The sequence below is a fragment of the Rattus norvegicus genome, chromosome X, assembly GCF_021556685.1.
Source record: "Rattus norvegicus strain SHRSP/BbbUtx chromosome X, alternate assembly SHRSP_T2T, whole genome shotgun sequence".
Lineage (NCBI taxonomy): Eukaryota > Metazoa > Chordata > Mammalia > Rodentia > Muridae > Rattus > Rattus norvegicus.
Window position 1 is genome coordinate 80887998 of NC_141554.1, and position 22716 is coordinate 80910713.

At 37.0% G+C, this 22716-nt stretch overlaps 1 protein-coding gene across 2 annotated transcripts in view; it reads right to left on the minus strand.

Annotated features, from left to right (window-relative positions):
• Positions 1-211: 211 nt before the first annotated feature.
• Positions 212-22716, minus strand: part of Chmp1b2 (charged multivesicular body protein 1B2) — a 44028-nt gene continuing 21523 nt past the window's right edge. Inside the window, exons 2-7 of one of the 2 annotated variants that reach the window (XM_087600349.1) lie at positions 13502-13648; positions 13081-13149; positions 12887-12994; positions 4954-4997; positions 4311-4383; positions 212-3901 (exon numbers count right to left, since the gene is read on the minus strand). In XM_087600349.1, coding sequence (XP_087456475.1) covers positions 3857-3901; positions 4311-4383; positions 4954-4997; positions 12887-12994; positions 13081-13149; positions 13502-13561 — 399 coding nt within the window. In that variant the 5' untranslated portion in view covers positions 13562-13648 and the 3' untranslated portion in view covers positions 212-3856. The remainder of the gene's footprint in view (positions 3902-4310; positions 4384-4953; positions 4998-12886; positions 12995-13080; positions 13150-13501; positions 13649-22716) is intronic. The other variant, NM_001134589.1, reaches the window with a different exon arrangement.

The window sequence follows — 22716 nt, forward strand, 5'->3', positions numbered from 1 at the left end:
ATCACTTAGTATCTTCAACTGCAGTTATCTAGAACATGAGAATATCTCGCCCTGCCTCTCTTTAGTCTCAAAATACAAATTGTCATAGCACATAGCAAATACACTCTTAATTAGTATTAGAGGAATGAGTTTTGAATAACCAAATAATGATTATGACTGTGAAAAAAATTAGACTACAAAATTCTTCCATAAAAAATAGCATGAGTTAATATAACTTCAAAGATATTTATTCATATGTGTCTGAGTGTACACGTTCATGTTCATGCACCATATGTACACAGAAACTCGCAGACATTTAAAAAAGGGGGGAGGGTTGAATGCCCCGGGACTAGAGTTACAGACAGTTGTGAGCCACCATGTGGGTGTTGGGAACCGAACCCAGGTTCTCTGCAAGGGCAGCCACTACTCTTAATTGCTCAGCCATCTCTTTAGGTCCTATTAGAATTTTTAAATTGGACTCTTCTTCAGTTAATCTTGAACTCATTAGCAACAAACATATTAATCCATAGGAATCTGGTGAGTTTACTTCTGTTAGTCTATCATTTTGTTTTGCTTTCTCCCAATAATACAGATGCTCCTTCCTGAGAATTTCCTAAAATCCCTATCTCTTTGCAAAGTTACCTTTTCCATCTCTTATTCCTTCTTGCCCATGTGGCATTTGTGAGTGATCAATTTACCAGGTAAAATAACCTAGTCCATAATGTTACCTAAAATGGTTCACAGGCAACTAGATGGCTTTAAGCACTGAGACACATGAAGAAATGGAGAATTACCATCAGCCTTTTTATCCAATAGGGGAAAGTGCAACAAGATGTTTTAAGCACCCAAGAATATATGTTCATTCAGACACTCCATCATATGCTTAGGTTATTGGTTTAGGAATAATATCTAAGAGATACATTTTATTTACATTGAAAAAAGAATGAATAAATGAAAGGAAAAAAGTGTCCATCAATGTATTTTTAATTTTAAAAATTGTGTGTACGCTATGGAATGTGTGTAGAGGTCAGAGGAAATTTTGCAAGAGCTGGATCTCTACATCCACCATGATCCCAGGAACTGAACTCAGGTCGCCAGGCTTGGTGGCAAGTATCTATACCTACTCAACTATCTTACCTGCCTTGTCAATGTTTCAAAAATATTTTCTGAGATGTGGTCTCATTATGTATGAGGCCTGGAACTCAGAGCCTCTGTCTCCCAAGTGCTGTGATAAAAGGTATGTGTGACCATGTCCAGTAGAGTGTGTGTGTGTGTGTGTGTGTGTGTGTGTGTGTGTGTGTGTGTGTGTGTGTGCATCTATACACGTGAGTTCAGGTATGCTGTGGAGACCAGGAAAGGTCACTGAATTCCCTGGAGGCGGATTTACAGGATGTTGTTGAGACACAAAGGCAGGTCTCTTGCAAGAGTAGTGTGTGTTCTTAACTCTACAGCCCTGAAATTATTATTTTTAAAAGGTAAGGATGACATGGTAGCAACATAAAAGAATGAACAGTTACTTGTGGAGCTAAGTGGTAGTAACAAATCTAACAATTTTAACTCATGTTAAAAGAACAGAAACTATTTAATTCATACCAACAGAGAACACATTATGTCATAAATACTTTAGTCCATCAAATATCTTCTATGGGTATCTAGGGTGTCCCAATACAAACTTTAGATTAATGTTGCAGAATTTTCCTAGGTATGTACTACATTGTCCATCAATGGTCTTAAAAATTAATGAATAGTTAGCATTAAATCATTGGCTAAAAACTGTAATAATTAAAACTTTACAGAGGATGAAAACAGTAAATATTTACTGCATTTCTTTTTATGTAATGTGGTGGCTTGAATGAGAAATGTCTTCTATAGGCTCACATATTTGAAACTTTGGTCACCAGTTGGGAAGGTTATGGTACAGGTTACTGTACAACTCTGCTGGAGGATTATCTCTTTAGCAACAGGCATTGAGAGTGTATTGTCTTGCCACACTTCCAGTTGGCTCTCTCTGCTTCACGTGTACCAAGAACAGCATGACCTCTAGGCTTCTTGCTCCTGCTATCATGCCTCCCTGCCATGGCAGACTCTTTCTTCTCCCCCTGGAACTGTAGGCCAAAATAAACTCTCTCATTTATAAACTGCTTCTGGTCACGGTGCTTAATTCAAGCAACAGAAAAGTAACTACTGTAGAAGTTGGTACCAGCGAGTGAGCTGTTGTATCAGGCAGCAAGGCTGGAGGGATTAAGCCCTCTAGGCTCTTTGAAAGTAGTTCTTGATAGCCAATGCAGAGCTACAGGATTTGCTTATTTGTATGTCCTGTGAGCTTTCAGTCTTTCTGTAGTCCGGTATTTCCTCACTATACCCCCATTCCTCCCTTTAAAAATGGTAATGTATATTTTGTGCCACTGTATGTTCGAAGTATATTATTTGCTTTTAGATTTTATCAGTGGTTACAGTTAAGAGATTGCCTTGAACCTCACAAGAGATGCCAGACGTTGAAATTTCAAACACTAGTGAGACAGAGAAAGGCGATGGGCACCTCTAAAGTTAGATTAAATACACTTTCCATTATGATAAGGCTGTGAGCCTATGGAAGCCAGGGAGAGAAACATGGTGGTCTGAACGAGAACTGTTTTCCATAGGCTGATGTATTTGAGTAATTGTTACCCAGTTGGTGGTGCCTTTTGGGGAAGTCTGGGGATATGCGATGTTACTAAATGAAGTATGTCACTGGGGTGGGCTTTGAGAGCTTCTAGGCCTTCACATTTGCAATCTGTTCTTTCTGCTTTGTGTGCGCCATTGAACATGTAACAGCTCAGCTTCCTGTTCTTGCTGCCACTCCTCTCCACCATGATAGGCCCCCAATTCCCCTGGAACCATAACCAAAAATACCTTCTTTCTTCCATAAGCCACTTTTGGACATGTTGCTTATCACAGAAACAGAGAAAATAACTAATGTGTGTAAAAACCCCAAACCCCCCCAAATCATAGAAAATGACCATATACTTAGAGAGCAAGGCTGGAGGCTCACTGAGTTTCAGCCTACTCTGGGCTATATATTTCTTCCCTGTTTCTAAAATAAACAAGCAAAAAAAAATAACAACAAACTAAAACAGAGGCTAGACGCATGGCTCAGGAGTTACAAGCACTGGCTGGTCTTCTAGAAGAGATGGGTCTGAATTCCAGTATCCACATGTTGGCTCACAGCTATCTGTAACTCTAGTTCTAAGGGAATCCAATATCCTCTTCTGGCCTCTGTGGGCACCAGATACACAAGTAAATACACAGTTAAACGTGCAGGCAAAACAACCATACTTACAAAATAAAAAAAAATTTCAAAAATCCCATAGAAATTGATACAGTCCATTTTTTGATACTTAAAATAAGATGGTCTGGGTTATGTAAACATTAAATGAACATGCTTTCCCTGTTTTTATTTTTACAAAATCATATTTCATCACAGACAATAACTGAAAGTTACTTTCAATAAGTAAAAACAAGGCTTTTATTCTATATGTTATTTGGACAAAATTACTTAGAAGTACTTTGGTGCTAGATGTTTGCTCTAATATTTGAGGAAGATGTATAATATACAGAAAACTAATGCTAGCTTTGCCAAAGACATCTACAAAAATATGTCCCTCACACTTTTACACATAATATATAGAACTATAAAATCTGCCAATATGGAAATTCCCTAGAATTTCTCAATGCACTGTGAAATCCACAAGGCAAAAGAAAGCATCATATGTAAATGATGTTCAAACATCCTGTCATGGATGATGTTTTTATAACTAGAATACAACCTATCTATCTATACACACATAAATGATGTTTCTGAAATATGTGGAGGAAACAGAAGCACCAGTTATTTGAGTTACACTTGATCACGAAGACGAGCAAGTCTCTGTGACAGTTCATCCTAGAGGAAGCAAAATTTACAAATTATCGAAGGCTGAAGCAAATATTATCTATAAAATTTTAATCCCTTTCCATTTTAAATACAATTTAAAGCCTTATAAACCTTATATAAGTGTTAGGCATTTAGTTTTTTTTGAATGGCTCAAAAGAAACTGAACTTAGAGCAGTATGAAGGTTAGCAAAACAATATAAAAATGAAATATGCATGCAATTTGAAAATGCCCACCATTACAGTGCTAAGGGCTTCTCATATTTTCTTCATTTATAATGATGTGTCATAGTAGATAAATACTCCTTACAAAAATGTGAATATTTTTTCTTATATGAAAATAAATGGTACATATAAATGTACATTTCCTAAATTTAAATATAAACCAAGTACACGAATTAAAATAAAATTTGACCTCTACCTGTTCTGTAGAAGCAACACTTGCACCAACAGACCCTGTCTGACCCTGTGGTAGTTCCATATTGAGATCAAGGCTAAAGATAAAATTAAAAATAATCAGAATAAATGAATGTTAATATAGACATTTTATAATAATAATATAGGCACTGCAAATTTGAGCACTATAACCTTTTATAGTGCTTCTCTGAGGGTGCTCTCCTACCCACCCACTCCCTCCCACCTCTCCACCCTGCCATTCCCCTACACTGGGACATCAAGCCTTCACAGGACTAAGGGCCTCCCTTCCCATTGATGCCATCACACTCTGAATGGATCTATCTCAAGAGACTTGCTGGAGATGATGTCATTATGGTTTGAAAACTCACATTGGTGTGTATATGAATGGCTAGAAAAGGGGTAACTATTAAAAGCCCTTGAAACACTACCTCTATAAAAATCAAAACTCTAAGTTGAACAAATGGGTTTAAAGACAAATTTTTCAATCCACAGCAAATTTTTAGGAATGCTTATGCTTCTTCAGTCCAGAGCTTCACATATACTATGTAGAAACTCTCAGCACCACCCTAACTCCTATTATCAACATTTAGAACCTCTAAATATCAAATCAAGACTTTAACAAAAGGACTTGAATAGCAACATCTTACCCAGCTTCATCTGCCATTTCCTGAAGCAGCATATCCACTTGGTTCTAAAATGAAAAAAAAGTGAATAGTTTTGTAGTACCAGTTTTGAGATGGCTTTCTAGAGTTTGGCTTGGCTTGAGAAACTGATCTTCAATGTTTAAAATCGGAGCTAGAGAGAAGGTTCATCAGTTCAGTTCCTAGTAACCATGTCCAGAGGCTCACAACTACCTTTAACTCCCAAACCTGGGGAATATAATGCCTCTGTCTTCCATAGGAACATGTCACTAATACAGTTTCCTCACCGACACATAATTAAAATAATAAATCTTTTGTAAAATAAAACAAACAACACACACACACACACACACACACACACGTACACAAACTCCTTGCAGTACAAAACTTTTAAAACAAATCTTAAAAAATATTTTTGCCACAAGAGGGCGCTACACCATTTCAGAGAGCAACTTACTAAATGTTAAACTTTTTATTTTATTTTTACAGGAGATAAATATTTATGCAGAACAAATCTTAACAATTGATTTTACATTCTAAGCCACAAAGAAATAGCAAAACAGCAAAGATAAGATAAAAACTGAAGAAAAGCAGTTTACTGTCTTTCACTTTAATTTGGTAACACTTAAATCGACCCAGGACCTGTCGTGGTCTGTTTCCCCGAAAAACCTTTTGTAGTTTACAGTTCAATTCTGGGTTAAAACCACTTTTCTCCTGAGGGTCAGAGGTAAAAGGTCTGGGATGAGCTTCTCTAAGGTTCCTAGTGGCTGAGGCTGAGGTGCAAATATAAATTTCTTTACTGATGGGAATGATTTCTTACAATTTAGAACTTACATTGTGCTAGGCATTCCTTGTAATTAAGAGGCAATCAAAATTATATGAGATTTATTTATGATATATGCAGATGCTAGAACTATAAAATAGGGAAATAGAGCATCATTGGCCTTTGATGTCTACTAGGGATCTTGGTACCAATCTCAGGTAGATTTCTGGTTTCTTTGTTATTGTTGCTTTCTTGACACAGGGCTTCATTATGTAACTTAGTGTAGTCTGGAGTTCCTGAAACTTGAAGTTCACTGGTTTCAAGCTTCTGAGTCCTGGGCTTTCAGGTGCATACCATCACAACTCTTCTTATATTGACACATTTACTACATTAGAAGTCTTTTCAGGAAATATAGTCTGTTTAATCAAAAATTGCTTCTCATTTTTAAGCAATTATTAAAAATGTGTTGAGCATTCAAAAAAAATTCTAAAGTGTGGTAATAGTTCTACCAGGAATAAAGTGTATGGTTTAAAGGAAACGACTAATCTTACTGTTGGAAACTTTGGTTCTTTGAACTCATTCAAAAATGTTTTATAAAATGTAGAAAATATTCAGAAAATAATAAAAACATATAAACATAGTACTAAAGAAGTACTGTGTCCTGAAATTTTGAGTACTGTATTACTCTACAACTTACATTCCTTAACCTTAGAAATTTAATTTAATTGGTATCTAGAACTGAGTTCATTCAATATAACTCTTTGATGGACACTTGTAATATATAAATATACTAAATTTACCATATATACTCAATTTCTGGACACTTATTTTTTTCTTAATTTCTATCACATTCAATGATTAAATAAATATCCACGTGTATGTGCAGATGTTTGCTTCACTGGTCTTCTTGGAACATGGAGGAAATTCTTGGTCCATGAGCTTAGAAGTGTAACTCCTTGGTTATAGGATATGTATATTTTCATTTACCCAATTCTGATCAATAATATTGCAAAAGTCAACACCTGCTTATATTGTTTTGAATGTTACTGAGTCACTGAGGAGAAACAGATAAGTTCTAGGAGAGGACAGGAAGGAGATAAAAGAAGGAAAGCACTTTGTGTGTTACCTGTGCAGATACTTGCTAGGAACATGGGGGAGGCACACGTGTACTTGCACACAGTTACAAAGGCAGAGAAGGGTACCATATGCTCTACTGTGCAACTCCCCTGCCTATTCACTTGAACCAGGGTTTCTCACTGAACGAAGAATTGGACTGGTGGTCAGCAAACCCCAGCAATCTTTCTTGTCTCTGTCTACTGGGGTTATAACATACCTAGGATTATAGGTATTTTTACACTTGTTCAGGAGGTCTAAATGCAAGTCCTCATGCTTGTATATAAAGTGCTCTTAGCCACTGAGCCATCACCTAAGCCAAGGAAAAAATTTAAGCACTGCTGTATGGTTTAATTGCAATGCTATAATTGTTCTAATATATACATCGTTAAAAAGTATAAATGGAGAGGGATTTTACATAGAGGGGGAGGAACAATCATTCTGTAGCAATTCTCATCAAAATTGGAGTGGCTGTATTCATAGAACTAGGTAGAAGATCCTGAAATCCAAATCAATATGCAAAACAACGCATATAGTCAAAGATGTAATGTATAAAAAGATCAAAGCTAGAATGAAAGCAGCATCTGACTGCAAGATAAACTACAGAAACTTAGTAACCTAAGTAGCGTAAGGTACTGGCCTAACAAAAGACAGACCAATGGGACAGAGTAGGTATACAGAAATAAACCCATGCCACTACTATAGAGTTTTTGGACAGATGTGCTGGAGAATTGTCATCCATTTCCATCTATGATGCTAAGAAAGCTCCATTCATAATACTGAAATGTGGTCTACTTTCATGTCATATGAAGGTAACTCAAGGTAGAACAAAAACATAAATATAAGACATGAAGCCCTGAGAATACTTGAAAACACAAGGACAATACTTGAATATTTTTGGATATCCAAAGCACAGAAAAAAGGACATAGAGAATCCTACCATACTGAAAATGTCTACAGGAAACAATTGGCAAAGTGAAGACAATATGAAGTATAGCATAAAGTATGTTAGCTGCTTGCTAATCCCTACTAGAATATGCCAGAAACTCCCAAAATACAATAACCCCGAATAAATCAAATAAAACGGGGAATAGATCTAAACAGACATTTTTCAACAGAAGACATACAATTCTCTAATAGGTATATGAAAAAAAATCCTCAACATCACCAGAGTAAAAGCAAATCAAAATGAGAATAGGGTATTAGCATAACCAAGTAAGAATGGCTCATATACAAAATTCTAAATACTGTTGTGTGTGAAGAAATGGTTGGTGAGATTGTAAGTTACCACAGGCATTGTGAAAAGAAGGCCTCTTAAAAATGAGTAAGAGGCTATTGCTTGAGACTGAGCTATTCTACGGAGATCTGAAAATGGGAAAATCACAATTCAGGAATACTTGAAACACTGTGTAAAAGGCATGGCCTATGAAGGGCACAGTGGCTGCAGGCCCACCTTTACTGCTGTGGGTAAACGCCTTCAAGTTAACAAGGTAACAGTGGACACTGATAGGCCTGAGTCCATGGCTAAGGAACTCTGGAGCTAGTTCTCTTCTGTGTTTTTTTGCTACCATAAAGGAATCAGAGCTCTGAGGAGAAGTTCAGTAAATCACTTGACTTCCAGTCTCATCTGTCACAGGATAATTAACCCCTGCATGGCTGTGACGCACTGAGACATGCAGGCAAATTGCTCGGCTCCCTTGGTTCTCCCCGTCCAGTATAGACTTCTGTGTTGTTTGCTTTTCCCATTTCCTGTGGACTTGGGGCCAACTTGTGGCCTAGACATTAGCTACCCCAGGATGAAAAAAATCTCGGTGGAGCTCTCAGGTGAGGAAGAACCTACTGAGAACATATACAGAAAGCTAAAGGTGGTCACCAATGACTCATGAAACTCAGTAACATATTAAAAAACTGGATACCATAAACAAGTGAGGTTCATTCCAGAGATGCCAGGGATAGCTCAACATATACAAATCAACAAATGTAACAACACACCAATTATGGACTATAAAAATTCCTGACAAGGTTGGACCCCCAGTGGAGAGGAATGTGGGGGGGGGCAGTAAGGGGGTGGATGGCGGGGGAACACCCATATGGGGGAGGGGTGGGGATGGGAGGTTTATGGACAGGAAACTGGGAAAAGGAATAACATTTGAAATGTAAGTAAAGAAATATAACTAATAAAAAGATTTAAAATAAATCACATGAAAACCAACAGAGATACAGAAAATGCCTTGACAAAGTTCAACACTGATTCATGATAAAAATTCCAAAGATACCAGGACTAAAAAGGGAAGAGAGGGGTAAGGGAGGGACTAGCATGAGGACCAACTAACAGAAAGGGCCATTTTGGGGGTCATATGGAAATCTACTATATAGAAGCTTCTTGTATATACATATATGAAAGAAATCTAAATGAAATCACAAACTAAGCGACATAAAACCAACTAGACATCTATCAGCACCAAATGAAACCTCCAGTGTCAGAAATGGGTTACATATAATAGAGTTGCTGGCTAAAGGGCTTCCATGGAAACCCCCAATATCCCAGGGTACTGATAAGGCTACTGATTGCTTTCTATGACCTTATGATAAGGCCCTTCAGCAGAAGACCATACCTATATACTTCATGGAACATGGAGAAGCTGAGCCTACCTACCTAGAGCCTTCACCTCTACTGACTAGAGTTCATCGAATGGAAGGTTCTGGGAATTATCCCAGGAGACAGATAAACACCCCCAGCTATAAAATATTTGATCTATAATGTCATCATATATATATATATATATATATATATATATATATATATATATATGTTACATCATAGTGACACAAATTGTGTTAGTAACCAACCACTGTCTGATTGGATTTAAGACCCATTCTTGATGCAACTAATACCTGACACTGCTCAGATAGGCCATGGGCATAGGGGAAAAGAAAATCTATTATTCTTCTAAAGGAACATAGTAATATGACGCCTAATACCATTCTGCTATATCCATAGATCAGTGCCTTCCACTCACAGCAGATGGGAACAAATATAAACACTCAAAACTGGACAATGTGCAGAGAGTGAGAAACGTTGGAATACCCAGTGATAAATGGGATATTTTGTCAAACTCTCAAAGCAAGGATCAAGGAACTATGTAGAAGAGGAGGCTGAAAGACTATAAGAGCCAGAGGGGATGAAGGACATCAAGAAAACAATGCCTTCCAAATATAAAATGACTGACACATTTGAACTCACAGAGACGGTAGCAGCATGCGCAAGGTCCAAGCCAGATAGGGTTCGAGCACTGAAAGGAGGAAGTGGACATGATCTCCCATCCCCTAATCAAGAAGCTATCTCCAATTGACAACAACTTGCAAAGGAAAAATTAGTTTTCTCTAACAGATACCTAGCAGTAGATGGCCAACTTAAAATTAAATTAATGGTTTTATTATATTTTACATATTTTCTATATATATATTTTGTCTCATGGTGCTTTGCCTGGACATGTTTCACCTTACCAAACTTTTGATTATTTATTACAGCTTTTAGCACTATAGTAATAGAGTCCATTGTGGAGAGTCCTTAAAAAATGGAAACAACAACCCTAAAATACAATTAGCACAGTTATACCACTCTGGGTATGTACTTCAAGGTATTTAAGTCAGCATACAACATAAATACTGGAATATCCATTTCAGCATCATCCAAAATAGCTGTGCCTCTATTTTCGCCAACAGGTGGGTGGACAATGGGAATACAGTAAATATACACAATAGAGAATTTTCAAACATAAAAAAGAAAATTATTCTAATTCTCAGGGAAATCAATGGAAATGGAGATCACTCTGTTAGATGGAAGACTAAAAAGGATACATATGCCATTTTCCTTCTATAAAGAATTTAGAATTTAAAAGTTATAAAAAAGAAGAAATTAGAAGGAAGATGTATTTAACTAGAGGTTTAGCAGAAGGGGTAAACAGGGGCAACTATGAGAGAAATATGAATGAAAATGTCATAATGAAGTTCATTTTGTACAATGAATACAAGTCTACTGCATATATGCTATGGTTGTGAAGCTTGGTGCTCATGTGGGACTCCCAAACAGTGGGAGTAGGGGCTGTCTATTTTGCCTGCTCTTGGGATCCTTTTCTTCTTACTGGAGTGCCTTGTCCAGTCTTGGTATGAGGGGAGGTTCCTAGTCTTATTGTAATTTGTTATGCTGTATTAGATTGATATCCCTTGACCTGTTCCTTTCTGAAGGGAAACAGAGGAAGAGTGGAACTAGGGGAGAGGGGAGGGAGGGTGGAGCATCTAGGTGAAGTGGAGGGAGGGGAAACTCTGGTCAGGATGTAAGGTATGAAAGAAGAATAAATAAATAGATGATATTAAATTAAATAAAAAGCTAATGTAGATGAACTTCATGCTTCAGCAATCCACATTTGAGCACATACACAAAGTGCATGAAACCACCAAAGCAAGTTGACACCTCAACTCTCTAATGCAATAAAACACTTCCTAACAGGTAACTGACTATCAAAGAATAATGTTCAGAAATTGTATAGGCTATACCTGTATTTTACCAACTTAGCTATATCCTCAGAACTTTAGAGTAGTGTATTTTTAAAAGATTTATTTATTTATTTATTTATATTCCTAAATGCTGCCCCTCGTAGAGTTCCTCCCCTTCACCCTCCCCTTCACCTCTGAGAGATCATGCCCCCCCCCAGTATCAGCCCACCCTGGGGCATCAGGTCTCTACAGGATTAGAGTTACCCTCTCAGGGTAGTATTTTAATCTAGTTCTTAAAGTTGGTTAGCAGCAGAGCAGGACTGGAAATTCAAATACCTTTATTTATTAATCCAAGTCATCTTTTCAATTTACTTGTGTTTCTGAAATATGGCTAATTATAAAATCATCTTGACATGATATACTATACCTTAATAAGGAAAATGTAGAGAAAAGGAGACTTATATACACTACTGGTGAAATGTATGGCTATAATGCAAAACTGTATAATCATTCCTTAAAATATTAAACTACAATTTGACTGAGCAATCTCACAATAAATTATACATTCCAAGGAAATGAAAATATGTTAAAGAGACATAGGTGTACTCTCACATTCATTGCAATAACATTCACAAGAGCCATGGAATAGAAATATCTTAGATGTCTATCAACCAATGAATACAGAAAAAGAGCATACACTACATACAGAATACTCTTTACTACCCCTAAAGAACAAAAGTCTACCATTTGTGACAATATAGGTGAAACAAAATGCTAAGTGGAATTATCTAGGCAGAAAAAAGACAGGTACTCTGTAATATCAATTATATATACAAACTGAGGGTATGACTGTGGTTATCAGAGGGTAATGAAGATTGGGTTATAGAAAGGTTGATAAATTAGTAATAAATAACAGTTGGATGGGAGCAACAAGTTCTGGTGTGCTGCTGGGCAAAAGAGTAACTATGGAAATGATAATGTATATTTCTAAACACTAGAGGAAAGTATTTTCCATTTTTATATCATTCAAAATATCAAATGTTTGAGTAGATATATGGATACTGATTTAAACATTAAACAATATATGTATCAAAATCTCATACTACCCAAATATTATATACCTGTTAAATTTTATTAATAAGGTAAGAGCATTAGCCAGCATGTAGAAACAGGCTCTAGATTCTACATGTGTGATCTAATAAAATTACCAGAATTCCAAACCATACTAGGTGCTAGGTAACATTATCCTCCAAAACATTCTTAACAATCTGAGGGCAGAGCACTAGCAAGCTTCCTACCCGTATTTGGGATACATTTTGCTTGTATAAGGTAAGGAGATGATTTATATTCATAAAGCCATTCTATTTTAATGTGGGTGATTTGTGTTTTGAGAGTGGTTGCCACTATATAACCCAGGCTGGCCTGGAATTTACTCCATGGCACAGGAGGGTCTCAACCTTGGAAATCTTGCCTCAGCGCCCAAGTAGTATGATAGCAAGCATGTGTAACTATGGCCAGATCGATTCATCTTTAAGAAACTGCTGAAAGTCAACCTGTCAGTCTTACCTGTGGCGTTGTGAGGGTAGTAGTGCTACTCATTGTATCTTCCATTTGCTGGGTCTGAACATCCAATGTTTCAAACTGATGTTCGAATTTGTCCATCAAGGCAGAAATCTATAAAGATATGGTCGTAAGAAAAATGTATCCCGAACAGATGCTAGCTGAACATCAAGTGAAAATAGCACTTCCTTATAGTTTACCTTCTCCAGGTTCATACTCCTCAGTGTAGCATCCATAGATTTAACTACACCTGCCATGGATTTTGTCACCTATGTGGAATACAAAACTGATTGAGCAACATGTAAACTGGTAATCTTCTAAACATACCACTCTATATCAACTTAGGAAGCTTGTCATAACTAACTTCTTTCACAGTAAAACCACATTATGCATCTTAGTCTAGGTAATATTTTATATTATTGCCATTTCCTTAGTAAACAGCTAATGACATGGTTGAAAAGTCCACTGCCAAATTCATTTTCCTCATTAAGGACAATTTTCCATGAAGTCCTTTATTTACACCCTATAATACCTTGTAATAGACACAGACTTGTGGTTTGTGTAAGTCTTCTTATTCTCCTTAAATTCCGTCAAGTGTTACTTTGACAGTGTTAGTCTTACCTTGCCCATTGTTACTGCAGTTTGAACTCTGGCTGCCACAGCATCAACTCTAGCACTCATTCTCAAGAAATTGATTGCTTGGTTTTTCTGACGGATTGCATTTTCAGCATGTATTCTGGCAACTTCTGTATTGCCCTTCTGAATGGCCTGTTTTAAACAGAAGTAAAATAGTGTTGGAAAAAAATAACAAACTAAGACATCAGTGAAGACAAAGAGCAAAAGAACGGGTATTTTAAAAACATAAATGACACCAAATTAACTATAATTTGTAAAAGTTTTTAATTAGCCTTTTGAGAGCTAATTATGATTAAAATAGTAAAGGCATAATGTACAATCCTATTTTCTTTTAATTTCATAATTAGAAAATATGCATGTATTAACAGTTTAAGATATTAGAATATTCTGCACATGGCACATACTTTTAATTCCAGCAATCAAAGGCAGAGACAAGCTGAGTCTGAATTTGAGGCCCGCCTTGTCTACATAGCAAATCCCCCTGCTACTTAATGAGACCTTGACTAAAAAATATAATAGAAAGAAAGTAAAAGTTAAAAATTGATCCTAATCATATCTCCATGCCAATTTCACTGTAATTTTTATACATACTATCCCAGAATATAAACACATTTATTACTACATAGTTTATAACAAAAAGTGTCAAGAATGCACTGTTTTCTGTCTTGTTCTCTCTCATGTGACAAATATCCCTTGAAGTTGAAAACAAAGCTACATCATCATTTGTAAGGGCTGCATTATACCGATGTTATTTATAGAATAGTGCTCTTGTTTTAGTCACAGGTAAAGTAATCAACATAAGATATTGTTATTATAGTCCATCATGACCTAAGAAGTAAAATGTAGTGCTTTTCCATGGATAAAATCTATAGCTGGCAGTGTTTGGGTGGCTAAGAACCTGAGAGTAGGCCAGAGACCTAGCAGAAAATGAAATACTACTGGGGACATCATCATGGAGATGGGGAATGATGGGGAGAGGCATGGGATGTAGAACAGTCAGAGAATGGCCTGGGACAGGAATAAAATCTGGAGTGGAAAAGTAGATAAATAAATAAATTAAATTAAATACTATTGTTTTACTAAAGCAGTAGTTCCCAACCTTTCTAATACTGCAACCCTTTAATACAGTTCCTCATTGTATGGTAACCCCAATTATTTTATTGAGTCTTCATAACTGTAATTTTCCTATTGTAATGAGTTGTAGTGTAAATATCTGATATACTGGGTATCTGATATGCAACCCCTGAAGGGATCTCAACTCACACATTGAGAACCACTGTACTAAAGGAATGTCTCAGGAATTTTGGGAAAATAAAATGTCTCAAAATGACATTCTGCCATATTCATGGATCAATGTGTTGCTCAGTCATCATCAAAGAAGCTTCCTCCTGCAAGAGATGGGAACAAATAGAGGAAAACTAAGCCAGACAATGTGCAGGGAATGGGAAAGACCTTGACCACTCAGTGCTAAATGTGATGTCTCTATCAAATCCCTTTCCTTAGTTCAGGGAACTCTGCCTGAAGGGGAGGCAGAAAGAATACAAGAGCAGGGGAGGACTGAGGACAGCAAGAAAACAAGGTCCTCTGAACAGAACAGGACTAATGTATATATGAAATCACAGAGACTGTGACAGCAAACATAAGGCTGGCACGGATCTATACCAGAAGAGTTTCTAAAGCTGAGAGACGTGGACACATGCCTCTATCCCCAACCAGAAGCTGCTTCCAATTGATAACCACTTGCCAACACAAAAAGAACTAGATGGTATCTTTAATGGTTCCCTGTCTCATAATTTAATTTTTAATCCTTTACTGGTTCTTTGTATATATATTATAGCTTCCAGTTTTGTTTTTAATGTATCTGTATGTGTGACTGTATGAGTTGTGCTTTTTCTTTTTCTTGTTTTTTTTTCTCTTGGTTAGTTCTATTCCAAATTGCCTGTTTTTAGGTTTATCTTATTTTACTAGTATTCCTTAGATGCCTGCTTGTTTTCTAATGAGACAGAAAGGGAGTAGATCCAGATTGAAGAAGGAAGGGACTGGGATGGGTTGGGTGAGGGGAATCCATAATCAGGATATAGATTATATAAGATACTTTCAATAAAAGAAAAAATAATACTTCATTGAATTTCTTTGACTAAAAGGGAGACTGAATATTCTGGTATGTATATGGGAAAAAGGAATTCTTATATACTGTTGATGGGACTAAGGTACCCAAGCCTTTTAGGAATCAATATAAAAGTTCCTGAAAAGTTAAAAATAGAATTAGCATATGATCTGATTTTACTTCTTCTGGGTATATATTCAAAACCAACATGCAAGACTGTTTACGATGGCACCATTTACAACAGCCAAATTATGGAATCACTTTAGATACCCAACCATAGATACATGGACAAAGAAAATGTTATATTTCCCACATACACAGTACAGTTCAGTCATAAAGGATATAATTGTGACATTTGCACAAAAGTGGACAGAAGTGTGAATCATCATGGTAATTTTAATAAGCCAGACTCAGAAAGATAAATAACATATAGAATCTAGATTTGTATTTAAAGACATAAAAGTAAAAGAAAGGCGTTTTGGTGGAGGGACCAGCAGAAGGACTGAGAAAGAAAAGCTAGGGTAACAGGGAGTGGAAATAATTGAAGTATATTATTTACATGCAGAAAAATAATGCTTTTATGGATTTCTTTGTCTCATGTTTCTTTTTAAGACAGAGAGAACATAATTTGGGCAGGTAGTTGGATGGGGAGGGATCTCAGAGGAGTTGGGGAAAAGGAAAATATGATAAAATACATAACAGAAAAAACATTTAATAAAAAGGAAAATTATAATTAACCCTATTAGCTTTTACATTACATAAGGTACTTTTACAGTTTTTCTGAGTATTTTGCATGTATTCTACCTTTTTGGAATTGTATTTATTACATGTAATATAAATGTTTCTATATTGTTGATTACTATTTTATATGTGCTTATAGCTTTTAAAAAATGTCTATTTTACTGTGCTTTAAACATCACCTTATCTCAAGCTAATTTCTTGTGATTTTTAATGGTTTCATTTCGGGTATTTCAATATCGATTAAATTTGTAGTTTAGGTGTTTAAATTATTTATCTATATTCCTACTTGATTAGAATTTTTTATTTGGACATGGGTTCTTCTTAAGTTACCCAGGGTGGCCTTGAACTCTCAATTCATCTGCCCGAGCCTCCTAAATAGCTGAATAGTTGGGAGCAGGCATATACTACAGGTTTGCCTCTCACTCATATATATATATATATATATATATATATATATATTGCTGTCCAAAAATAATTGCCTCCTTGATTGAAGCATTTTCTCCTGTAATATATTCAAGGGATTTTGTTGGTTTGATGCCCGTTTTCTTCATTTTAACTAATTAAAAATTCTTACACAAGAAACACCTGCATGTGAATACAGAATTAAAGTGGAAAATAATAACTTATATAAAAAAGGCTTTCTCTCAGCCCAGCCCCTGGGTTGGATAGTTCAGGGTTAGGGCAGGGTGTGCCAGGTATGGACTGAAGGATGCTGGGAGAACCTGGAGGCTAAATCAGTCTCCTTTGATATGTAAAATATGAACCTTGCTCGCTTTTCCAGGAGCCTCACCTGTTCTAGCGGTGAGGCATATCCTGGGTCTGCTTGTCTCTCCCCTGCCTCTTCCTGTTTTCTTTATTACATTTTGCGTGTGAATGAGTATAGGTGTGCATGTGCCTTTTTGCACTTAAAGGGTGGAGGACCACTTCCTTCTACCCCGTGGGTCTTAGGGCAAGTCCTTTTACCCACCTTACCAGCCTCTATCTTTCTTCTTCCTTAAACATTTACATTCTGCATGTTTCTGAGTGCTTGCATCTATGCATGTACACTACATGCATGCCTGGTACCTGTGTGAACCACCAGAGGTCATCAGATCCCCTGGAACTGAAGTCATGTGAACCGCCATGTGGGGCTGCAAACTGAACCTACATCCTCTGCAAGAGCAGTAAGTGCTCCCCCTCCCCCCAGATAGCCCTGACTATTTTGGAACTCATGGGATTAAAGGTGTGAGACACACACACACACACACACACACACACACACACACACACACACACACTCAGAGCTTTCAACACAGTCACTCAAAAGCCTAGCATCTAGCAAATGGAAGGCAGCATTTTAGGCACTGGGAATTTAGTAGTAAACACAAAGAAAACCTTGGGTTCTTATGGAACATACACTCCAAGCATAGTCTGATAATACGCAAGACAATTAAAAAATGGTAAAGGTGGCAGATATATAAAGAGGTGGCACATGCCTTTATTTCAGCACTTTGGAGGCAGAGGCAGGCAGGGCAGGGCAATCTCTGAGTTCAAGGCATACTAAGGCTTCTATAGTGTGATCCTGCCTCAGAGAGGGGGGGAGGGAGGGAGAGGTAGTAGTAAGTGTTAGGGGGAGGGGAAGGGAAGGGGAGGTAGTAGTAGGTATCAGGTAGAGAAACAAAATATATATGACAGTAAAAAAGAAAGGCTATGAATTTGAAAGAGAGTAAGAGGTATATGGGATGACCTGAAGAATGGGAAGGGGAGAATAATGCAATTATAATCTCAAAAATTAAAACATTTAAAATAATAAAAAAGAAAAGTTAGGATTCCAATTCTTAAATTTTCATACCCTGGAAAAGACTTTTAATGTAGTGAGATGTGAGGAAACATGAAAATATAAAAAGGCTTCTTTATCTTAATAGAGGAAGGGAGCAAACCTATCAAGTCATGGATACTTAGCACAGCAAGCAGAAAAATGCCAGTGAGAAGAAACTCAGCTAGAGGCAGAGTGGGGGTCAACACAAATGAAGAAAGTCTACAAAATGGGAAGTCAGAAATGAAATCCAGTAATAAATCAGAAATGGCTTTGGAGCCATTTTAAAACTCCGGCTTTTATGTGGAGAGAAGAGATTAAGACAGTTCTGAGCAGAACACTGACAAGTTATGACTTCTGTCTTTAAAATCCTTCCCTGGCTGCTGTGTTATGATTACTTTTATGGAACTGAGGGATATAGCTCAGTAGTTCAGCGGTGGAGTGCTTGTCTAACAGGAGCAATGATGTTGGCCTTGATTCCTAGCACTGAGGGGGAGAAAACTAAACTAAACTAAAACTAAACCATTATGGGAACAGAGCCAAAACAAAGAGGCCCATTTGAAAATTGTTTGCTGTAAGTAATATAAGATAAAGATGCCCTTCGTGGAGATAAGTACACTGAACTTGGTAAGAAATGATCAGATTCTAAGTACCTTTTAAAGACTTGAAGTGTCTTTGAAAAGTGCTTTTGAAAGATTTTTGCAGGGTCAGATATGTGTATGAAAGAAAGTTAAACATAATGCCATTTTAATGCTGTTTTATCTGAATGACAGAAAATGCCTTTCAGGAACACAGGAACACAGCACTGGAGGATGGCATATAAGGAGCTCTGTTTCAAGTTTGATTTTTTTCCCCTTGGTCACCCAAGCAGAATCAATGAACAGTTGAAAACAGAAGTCTTCAATTTAGGTAGACTGGTTAGGCTAGATTTATCTATCATCATGCAAATAAAGCTAGAAGACTAGATGAACTCACTTCTGGAGTCAATGTAGGCTGGACATACAAAAGGAAACAACAGCTTGAACAGGGGTGAACGTGATTTCCTAAAAGCCAGATCAAAAAAGTATTTGAAGGAAGGGGTAATGAACCCTATCAAATACTATTGGTTGTTTTTAATAAAATATGGGTTAAGAAATGATGATGGAAATGAGCAGTACAAACATTTTGGGTTTCCCTGTTGGGAGAGATGTAAGTATAATCAAACAAAACATAAAAATCAACAAAAATTAAAGAAGGCGGAATTAGAGTTAATAAAAATATCGGGCTTCTCAAAGGAGTTTGCAAATAATGAAAGAGGGGGCAGGAAAGGTACTAGGCACAGAAGCTAATGGTCAGTTGTTTCTCTAGTACCAAAACCAAATAAACAAACAACCCCTCTCCTACTAAACCTCATACAACAGCAAAAACCATGAAAACATCAAGAGGTAAAAAAGGCTCTCGCATAAGAGCTTTTAAAAATTTAAGGATGAATATGTGATAACACAATTAATTCAGCACACAGGAGAAAACTGTTAATGTCAAATAGATTATTACATGAGTAAGGATGATTGGATGAACAGGCCTCAGCACAGAAAGAGGATCTTACTCTGTTCAATTCTTAGAACCATGGCCAGATCATCTATTTGTAGAGTAAGGAAGGATAGTCTACGTCAACTGAGGCGGCTATCTACTGGGATTACATAGTTCTCAATGAAGTAGACAGCAAGAGCTCCGGTCAATTTGAGTAAGGGGAATATTGAAGTTTATAAAGAAGCCATGTTGTGGTCACTGAAGTGAATGGAAGAATACGTGGATTAAGGAAATACATTATAACCCATCACCATATCATGGTGATTCTCCTAAGTCTCTTTATATCTAATAATTTAGAAAGATGTATAAAAGAACACTGAAATATTCTTATGCAGCCATTTTTATTGCTAAAATAAATCCTAAGGACATAATCACAAAACTCTACAACAATTTATATGTAATAATAAGGTACTTCCAATAATCAAAAATGGAGACACAGTTCAGTTGCTGAGTACCTGCGTAGCATGTATAAGGCCCTAGGCTCAATTTCCAGTACTGCAAACAAAGAAAACACCAAAACAGACATAACTTAGATATCCAAAAATAGAGGAATGATTGAGTAAATTATAATATAACCACATCAAAAATGGCGTCTTACTAATATAAAAGGGCTACATATATCACAGATAATTAGCTAATAGCACGGGAGGGGAACCTCATGATTTAGTAACAACAGTAGGAGTGCATAAGTCATTTTCCATATCCTCTGAATACTAACTGCTGAATATTTATTGTATATCAGGTACTAATGCTAAAATATTTAACAAGATATGCTTGTACAGGTAGAAGGAAACGAGTAAATAGAGCCTATCCCATATGTAATAATACTTATTACATAAATGTAATAAGTGCTTTAGCAGAAATGAGTGATATAATGGGTGTACTTTCAGGTATGTACTTAGGGGCCATCACTTGAAAATAGATGACACTTAAAGTGAATGACCATAAGGAACCAGCCCTATAAATACATAGGAGGAAAAGAAGTTTTTGCAGGAAAAGAACACAGCTAAAGAAAACCAAAAAACAAGGCTGAAGTGAATGGAAGAATACGTGGTGCTGAGAAATCCATTGCGTTCTGGACCACATTAAAGAGAGGAGGTTGGGAATGTAGGTAGAGTGGATCAGATAGGGCCCTCTTAAACGAGTAGTTCTCAACCTGTGGGTTGCAATCCCTTTGGGAGACAAATGATTATTTCACAGGGCTTGCATATCAGATATCCTACACATCAGATATTTACATATGATCCACAACAGTGGAAAAACTACAGTTATGAAGCAGCAACAAAAATAATTTTATGATTGGGGGTCACCCCAGCATGAAGAACTGTACTGTATTAAATGATCACATGTTAGAGAGGACAAGAACTACTGCTGCCTTCAACAAAAGACTAATACATCCACGATATATGTTTAAAATGACCACTATGGATACTCAGGGCAGACACAGCCAGAGGACAATGGTAGATCCAGATAAACCAACTGAGAGGTAGAGTGAGAGGGCAGGGCAGCAGCTGAGAGGGCCAACAAGAAATGGAGTCTGGTTTAGGGTCTTGGTGGCAGATGTGGCAAGACATAAGGTATATTTTAAATATCATAATAATAATGATAATAATATATTCATATATACATATATATGAATGACAACAAGTGAGCTAAAACATTAAATATCAAAAGTAACAAAGACTCTTGGCTTCTGGCTTGTACAAGAGCATGAGTTCTTTACTAAAACAAAAAATAATGGATCAGAACCAGGTAAATATTTTGTGTATACAGAAAGCTGAACTTAAGCATTTCATTGGGGAGAATGGCAGATCTGAGAAGTGGATAAAGTAGAAACGATACAATCATGAGCAAATACTCAAGTCTGCAGCAGAAGTCAGATCATTAAGCAAGGAACACATACATCTTCAAATTCTTACCATTGAATTCATAGCTCAGCTCCGTGTAGCCAGGACTTAACCTCTACTCCAGTAAAATTTTGTTCTTTAAAGTCATTACTCTCTTTCTGCTGGTCATTTTGAATTGCCTTCTATATTCTGTCTGTCTTGCCATGAATTGCTTCTGTCTCTTTCAGGCCTGCATCTCCCCCAATTGTTCCTTTCTGACCTTTGCTGCTTTTCCATTGTTCATCTCCTCTCCCCTATCCTAGTGCATTTCCCAGACTGGTTTAGTTAGACTGGTGTGGTCCTCGCTGCTTACTCTCTCCCACACATGCCCATAGTTCTAGCACTAATCTTATCCTGTCTGTTATCTCTTGATGAACTCTACCGATTAGATTCCTGAGAAAATTAATTTCTTATTAGGCTACTACATCAGGTAGCATATATCATTCAGCATATCAAAGCTCAACATTCCCCCTCAAACAACCTGATAAATTGTTGGTATTTCTACATTGAAACAAAAGCCAACACCTTCACCTAACCATTTGCTCAAGCCAGAACTCAAAAGTCCCTCTTGATACTTTCTTCTTTCCCCTCCCTTATCAGTCATTAAATTCAGATTCTACCACATCAATAGCTTTTAGTTTTGTAAAGCTTTCATTTTTTACGAGTGCTTTGTCTGCATACCTGTCAGCTACCTACGGGGCCAGAAGATACCAGATCTTTAAGAAGTGGGGTCACACAGCTGTGAGTCATCATGTGGGTGCTGAGAATTGAACCTGAATCTTTTGGAAGAGCATTGAGTTCTCTCGTTCTCTCTCTCTCCCTCTCTTCCCCTCCCCCCCCTGTAGCTTTTTGAGACAGGTTTCTCTGTGTAGTTCTAGGACTCACTCTGTAGACCAGGCTGGGAGTGGCAGTATTAGGACTTGTGGCCTTGTGCGTAGGGAGTATGTCACTGTGGGGGTGGGCTTTGAGAGACCCTCTTTCTAGCTGCTTGGAAGGCAAGTCTTCTCCCATTTGCCTTCTGAACACCATGTACAACTCTCAGCTCTTCAAGTGTCTGCCGGCCTGGATGCTGCTACGCTTTATGCCATGATGATAATGGACC